The following is a 7,101-nucleotide window of genomic DNA, read 5'->3' as shown; positions in this document are numbered from 1 at the left end:
AGAAGAAGTGGAGCAGTCAGGGAGGGAGAGATCGACTTTCGGTAGACTCGGACGAAAAAGAGCGCTTGGCGAAGTGGGCTTAGGATGGGCCTAATTAAATTGTTAAGACAGACTAAAACATAGAAATGAAAGGCCAGCTTTGATCGGTCAAAACAGCAGTACCGACGTGGCGGTTTCTGACTATGTGATTGGTTGATTTTTTAATCAGAGGTGGCATATTTCTCCTTTAAACAGTAAGAAATTTTAGTATTGCAAGATGTATTAGATTTTGATCCGCGCTTTCAAAGCGCGGGATGTTTTTTGTTATAAAATTGTTAACCCATTTTTTAGTTCATAAACAGAAATGACAAATCTATTTGTATTTGATAAATATTTTATATATTTGATGTAATAATCCAAAAATGATAATTGTAAAATGTCTACTCATTAATCGAAACTTAGTTTAGGAAAATCGACTTTATTTTAAGTTTTTTGACAATTATTTTAAGTTTTAAAATATATATTTTAAAAATAGTTGGAATTTATTAAATAGTTTTTGTGTAAAATTATAGTTTTGTAAGTGTATATATTTAGTATATTTATGTTATATTGATTTAGAAAATAATAATTCTATGATTTTCAAATATGTTTCAATATTATAGGTGTAACAAATTTTAAATATTTGATTTAAATATTCCAAACTGTTTAATGATTATCAAATATGTTTCAATATTATGAGTATCTATAACATTTTTTAAAATTGTTTGTTTAGATATTGCGATCTTTGTGGTTTTTGTTTTAACCTAAAAAGTTATATTGTCATTTTAGATGATAATGTCAACACATAGTGCATATGATTTTTGGTTTAATTTTTCGGTTAAATGTAACAAACAGTTTTTCCTTCGAATTAACATTATTTGTAACTGTCCAAATGATTTTGTTTGTAATTTTGTTGGTATCTTATACAATAAAGTAGACTATGCTCTCTCTTCCTTCCTCCACGTCCTCAAGGAAAGGGTACGGGAGGGAGCCAAGATTTGTTCTTGCCGCCGGCATCAATCCTAAGATGGTTGCGGGTAAGAGATATTTGAATTCAAACATATAGTTGCCTAAACCATTTGTTCGATTCACAATATCTTATGAAACTCCCTAATTGTTATGGCAGGGAAATTATATCTAGCAGGGAAATTATATCTAAATGGGACTTATGCCGCACGTATTTACTTCGATTATGAGACTGCTGTAGGAAAAGCTGAGATTGACAGGCAAGACATTCTCCTTTGTAAATTGATTCTCTCTTTTTCACCAGTGAACCATCCTTGTCCGAGAAGGGTCGATGGGATTAGCATTGACCCTGAGCCTAACTGGAACTTTGATAGCTTACTCTCTGAAATCGAGTCTGTTGAGAAGAAGCTCAATGTATTTTCAAAGTTTCCTCAGCCTTTCACTCAGACAACCTTACGGTATATCTCTCTCTCTCTGTCTTTTGATTCAGTGTTTTAGCTCTTTATTGAGTTGTGCATCGGTTTAGGGTTTGTTTAGTTTAATATTTAGAAAGTAGAGAACAGCTTCTCATGTTTTTTACATTGGCGTGTTTAAAAAGGATGGGAAGGAGAGGTGGAGGTTTTGTAATGCGTGTATCAGAAGATGAGATGGAAAGTGATGTAGATGAAGAGAGTGATGAAGAAGAAGAAGAAAAAGATAGCCAAATCTGTACGAAAGGGAAACATTTTGCTTGTGATGAGCTATACTTGAGGTGATTGCCACCAACTCTCGCTTTTTTTCTTTCATAACTGTGGAAGACTTCTTCAGTGTTATTCTATGGTTTTTTAATCAGTTAGTTTTTGTGCATATAGTGATGAATCGGATGATGAGTTTGACTATGAACCCGAGTCCTTTCTGTTGAGTAAGATGGGTTTGTGAAGATGAGAACACTTGTTTATCAAGCAAATGAAGATCAAAAGTAATCCAAGGCTTAACTCAAGTTAGTATGGTGAGTTGAAGATGGGTTAAGTTACTTTTGGGACCACAAGGAGGAGCCTCTCCATTTTGTCCTCTTGTGCATTAGGTTTAAAGATGTCTCTACTATAAAGGGAGGCTGAGAACGTGAGAGAGAGATTGAGCCACACAAAGAGCATAGAAGGGTGAGAGAAACATGTGAGCTTAAGCCTAGCTTTGGGTTTTCTTATTAGAACATAGTAAGATACATTAGAGTGAGTTCATGAGTGATATGATGAGTGAATCACTTGTATCTTTGTAACTATGTTATACCTTCTAGTGGATTCCGAGCTGTAGTCTCGGGGAGATGTAGTGACCCTCGTTAACGGGCGCGAACTCCTTAAATTGTGTGTGTGCTCCCATCTTATCCTTCTCTCTATTCTCTTCTTCATACTCTCTACAACAATGTTTTTTACAGCATTCTATTTTTAGACTTCAAGCAACTTCTATCTTGGTTTGTTGTGGGTTTATGCTGAGACAAAGTGATGTCTTTAAGCCTCTGAATCCTAACAGGGTTTGGCTGAGAGTGCACTATATGAGGTGATCAACGACCACCAAACGAAGTTAAGGTGAGGCAAATAGATACTTATTGAATGTTTGTATTTCGATTGGTATATAATAACTGAATGATAATTTGGATCGACTGGTAACAGGAAGATATTAAGAGTCAAGTATTAGTTGCTGAAACGGAAATGTTGCAATAGATTGAAACCTTTCGCTCTGCAATAGTCCGGGTTGAAAAGTATAAAGAAACTAGAAAAGAAGTGGAGCGTAAACTTGACCTTCAGTACCAGCGAAAAGTGTAAGCTATGGTTCATATGCTGCGATTGTTTTTTCCTTCGTGTTTTGGAAAGTAATTTGTTGGTTCATCAAAATAAAATATGTCATTGTTTCCTTTGCTTTGTAAAGACAAACTGGATTTTACATTTTTTCTATCATGAATAAAAAATATTATTACTTTATTTTTTTCCTAAAGTTAAAAAAATATATTACTACTCCACTGACTCTTAAATTAAACAAATAAAAAACGGTAATACATACGTAAACCAAAAAACTGCATCTAACCCATAAGTCAAAAAATTCTCAAATTCATTCACCAAGAGTAAGAAACTCATTGACATGACATCATGGACACCCCCAAATCTTAATTGGCAACAACTAATAATTCAGACTCAAATGGACTACTAACTAACAGAAGAGAATGAAACAAATACCCTGAAACCGTAATCAATTAACCTCTTGATCGCTTTCATCCTCTTTCTTAGATCTCGCAATTCCACAAAGAGAGCTTTATCTCTATTCAAAGGAGTCTTTTACTTGTATCCTTCCCTTCTGTTAAAAACAGCCATTTTTTATTCTGGATGTTATTTCCTCTGATCGATCTAAAAGAGAACAATATCCATTGCATCTTTCTCCAAAATACGAACCTTGAATTTATAGCATTAGCATGAAGCCCTAAGAGCCGTTGCAATCTCAAAAACTTGGATAAAGATTTGGTAAATAATTTGTTGGATTAAAAGTATTTCTGTGAAATATATACAATAATTAAAAACATAGATTAAAAATATTCCATTGGCAAAATCTTGTAAGTATTGTTGAAACAGAAGGGTACTTAAAAAAAACCCTTGTGTTTTAATAGTATTGATAAATGTTGCTAAAAAAAAAGTAAGATATATAAATATTAACAGTAGTTATGAAATTTATGTAATTTAAATTTGATGTCTATTTAATTGATTTATTACTTTACAATGTTTATGTGGAAAAGTATAAGTACAATGTTTATGTGGAAAAGTATAAGTACAATGTTTACAATAGAGATAAAAGTATAAGTACAATGTTTACAATAAAGTATATGCTAATGCTATAAATTCAAGGTTCGTACCTATGCTTTCTTGCATGGGACGTTAGATGAGACCGTTTATATGCATCAACCGCCAGGTATGGCCGACAAGTCGAAGCCAAATCATGTATGGAAGTTGGAGAAAGCCCTTTACGGTCTCAAGCAGGCTCCAAGGGCCTGGAATGGTCGTTTCTCTTCGTACGTAGAACAACTGGGTTTTACAAAAAGCTCTAGCGATAATTCTCTTTTCATCTACAGCAAAGGGAAAAACATTGCCTATCTCTTCCTTTATGTCGATGACATACTGTTAACGGCATCGTCACCGGCTCTGCGTCAAATATAACAACCTTACTGAAGAAAGAATTTGAGATGTCCGACGACGGGAAACTCAAATACTTTCTTGGCATAAAGGTTGACTACAATGGCGATGGCATGCTCCTATCACAGACAGCTTACGCAAAAGACATTCTAATTCGTGCCTCAATGCAAGAATGCAACCCTGTAAGTACTCCAGTCGATCTCAAATCAAAGCTATCTCAAGACAGTGGCGACAAAGTTGATGATCCAACACTCTATCGGAGTCTCGCCGGCGCGCTCCAATACCTCACTCTAACACGTCCAGACATCCAGTACGCGGTGCAACAACTCTGTCTCTTCATGCATGACCCACGGGCCTCTCACCTCAATGCCTTAAAAAGGGTATTACGCTACCTAAAAGGCACCATTACAGACGGCTTACAGCTCTACAAATCCAGCACAACCACCCTCACTGCCTACACAGATGCAGATTGGGCTGGGTGTCCCGACACTCGACGTTCCACCTCCGGTTACTGCATTTTCTTGGGCAGCAACCTAGTATCTTGGTCATCAAAACGACAAGACACAGTTTCACGATCTAGTGCCGAAGCTGAATACAAAGGAGTTGCAAATGTCGTAGCTGAAACCTGCTGGATAAGGAACCTTCTTCTCGAACTCAAATTTCCTATTTCCACAGCCACATTGGTGTATTGCGACAACATAAGCGCAGTTTATCTCTCCACCAACCCGGTAAAGCACCAACGAACAAAACATGTAGAAATAGATATACATTTTGTTCGTGAGAAGGTCGCAATGGGTCAGGTCCGAGTTCTACATGTTCCATCCTCTTCTCAGTTCGCGGATATCTTCACTAAAGGTCTTCCAACGTCTCTCTTCAACGAATTCAAAACCAGTCTTTCCGTTAGAAGGCCCAACGATAAGACTGAGGGAGGGTGAAAGAATATGCTCAATGATATGTTCCTATATTCTAGGATCTCGTTACTTGACCATATCCCTTGTATAGTGGAACCGTAGAACAACTTGTGTATATATTGATTGTATCGTGTTTATGTTGGATCAAGGAAATACATACAATTTCATTGATCGCTTTCATCCTCTTTCTTAGATCTCGCAATTCCACAAAGAGAGCTTTATCTCTATTCAAAGGAGTCTTTTACTTGTATCCTTCCCTTCTGTTAAAAACAGCCATTTTTTATTCTGGATGTTATTTCCTCTGATCGATCTAAAAGAGAACAATATCCATTGCATCTTTCTCCAAAATACGAACCTTGAATTTATAGCTTTAGCATGAAGCCCTAAGAGCCGTTGCAATCTCAAAAACTTGGATAAAGATTTGGTAAATAATTTGTTGGATTAAAAGTATTTCTGTGAAATATATACAATAATTAAAAACATAGATTAAAAAATTCCATTGGCAAAATCTTGTAAGTATTGTTGAAACAGAAGGGTACTTAAAAAAAACCCTTGTGTTTTAATAGTATTGATAAATGTTGCTAAAAAAAAGTAAGATATATAAATATTAACAGTAGTTATGAAATTTATGTAATTTAAATTTGATGTCTATTTAATTGATTTATTACTTTACAATGTTTATGTGGAAAAGTATAAGTTCATATATGAAATTTGAAATATATTTTATAAATTTTATATAAAAGAATCATATTTAGACAATTGATCTATTTCATTTGAGTCGCGTTAGATTTTAATTTTAAAACTAAAAACAATTTGGGTTTATAAAGCTGACAACGACATTGAAAACTACTCACCGGAGCACCACAAGACATGGAGGCAGCGATATGTAAGACAGTATTGCCATTAACATCTACTTGCTGCAGAAGTTTTTGGCTGTTAATGCCCAGCCTCTCTGCCATGAAAATGAAGCCATCTACGTTTTTGTTTCGTGCAGCGAGATGAAAGACTGTCTCCTTCGATCGTGTGAGGGATCTGAAGAACAATGGAGCCTTTTCCAGGAACTCTTCTAGAACTACAACCGAGCCTATGAGGACCACCAGATGCAAAGGCGATAAACCGTTGGTGTTATGAGCTTTTTCTAATCCAACACAATAGTGAGCCACTGAGTTTATACAAATCACAAAAATGTTGGGCGTGCACAAATTTTTTTTTATCAATGAAATGACTGCCTAAACCCTAAACCCTAAACCCCTTCCGTGTAAACACCACAACCCTATCTATTCTCACCTATTTTACTTAGCTCTTGACCAAACCATCCAAAGATATAATATCTCTTTACAACGCCCCCTTTTTTAATTCTGCCCTGATCCTCTTCTCTAATCCAATTATGAAAACGAAATTATAGATTTGTAAATCATGTTTTGTGAACAGTGATTCCCTATTAACTAAAATCTGACCGACCCATAAAAACCCGACCTGACTTAATCAAAAAAGAATCAAAATATGGGGAAAATTAAAATTAGGTTGGGATCGTCTCTCTTTCTCATGACCCGACATGACCCGACCTTCTGTAAATCTTCATGAAGGGGAGTAGAGACTCTTGAAAAGGCAGGCCGTGCTTTATTTCCCTACACCGGCCACATCTTTGGAGGAGATATTGTCGATTCAACCAACCAAAAGGTAAAACACACATCCACATGAAGCTTCTTTCAGGGGTTTGAAGAACAAGAGAAAAAGCTACAAACGGACAAGGAGAGAAAGGAGGATATTGGAAGCTTACGTCACGTACGGCACAGGAAAGGGTCAGTCCTCGAAGTCCTTGGGCACCAACATGGAAAGAAGAAACTTCAGTGCAAGTAAAATTGGGTAAAGTAATGTAGGTAAGCCGAATATTAGATCCCCAAAACAAAGATCTTCGGATGTAACCCCCAACGCCGACTTGCTCTAAAAGAGAGGATAAGCTTTGACGAACCCTAGACAGAATCATATATAGGTCATCAAGAAGAAGGCGGACGACGAAAAGTAAAGAGGCAGCAACACTCCACTACTATCGC

General features: G+C 36.1%; 1 protein-coding gene and 1 long non-coding RNA gene across 2 annotated transcripts; one reads left to right on the top strand and one right to left on the bottom strand.

Moving 5' to 3' along the window:
* The first annotated feature begins 4,186 nt into the window (after positions 1-4,186).
* LOC125596190 (uncharacterized mitochondrial protein AtMg00810-like) lies at positions 4,187-5,071 on the top strand. Its single transcript, XM_048771407.1, has one exon. The coding sequence runs from the start codon at positions 4,187-4,189 to the stop codon at positions 5,069-5,071; it is 885 nt and encodes a 294-aa protein (XP_048627364.1).
* A 199-nt stretch (positions 5,072-5,270) lies between these two features.
* LOC111202614 lies at positions 5,271-6,536 on the bottom strand. The gene is made up of 2 exons (XR_002655504.2): positions 5,902-6,536; positions 5,271-5,307 (listed from the first exon to the last, which is right to left on the bottom strand). It is a non-coding gene; the product is annotated as an uncharacterized LOC111202614 (long non-coding RNA).
* Positions 6,537-7,101: the final 565 nt, after the last annotated feature.

The sequence above is a fragment of the Brassica napus genome, unplaced genomic scaffold, assembly GCF_020379485.1.
Source record: "Brassica napus cultivar Da-Ae unplaced genomic scaffold, Da-Ae ScsIHWf_1146;HRSCAF=1628, whole genome shotgun sequence".
NCBI classification, from domain to species: Eukaryota; Viridiplantae; Streptophyta; class Magnoliopsida; order Brassicales; family Brassicaceae; genus Brassica; species Brassica napus.
Note: the sequence above shows the minus strand (reverse complement) of the source record. Positions and strands in the feature narration are given on the sequence as shown.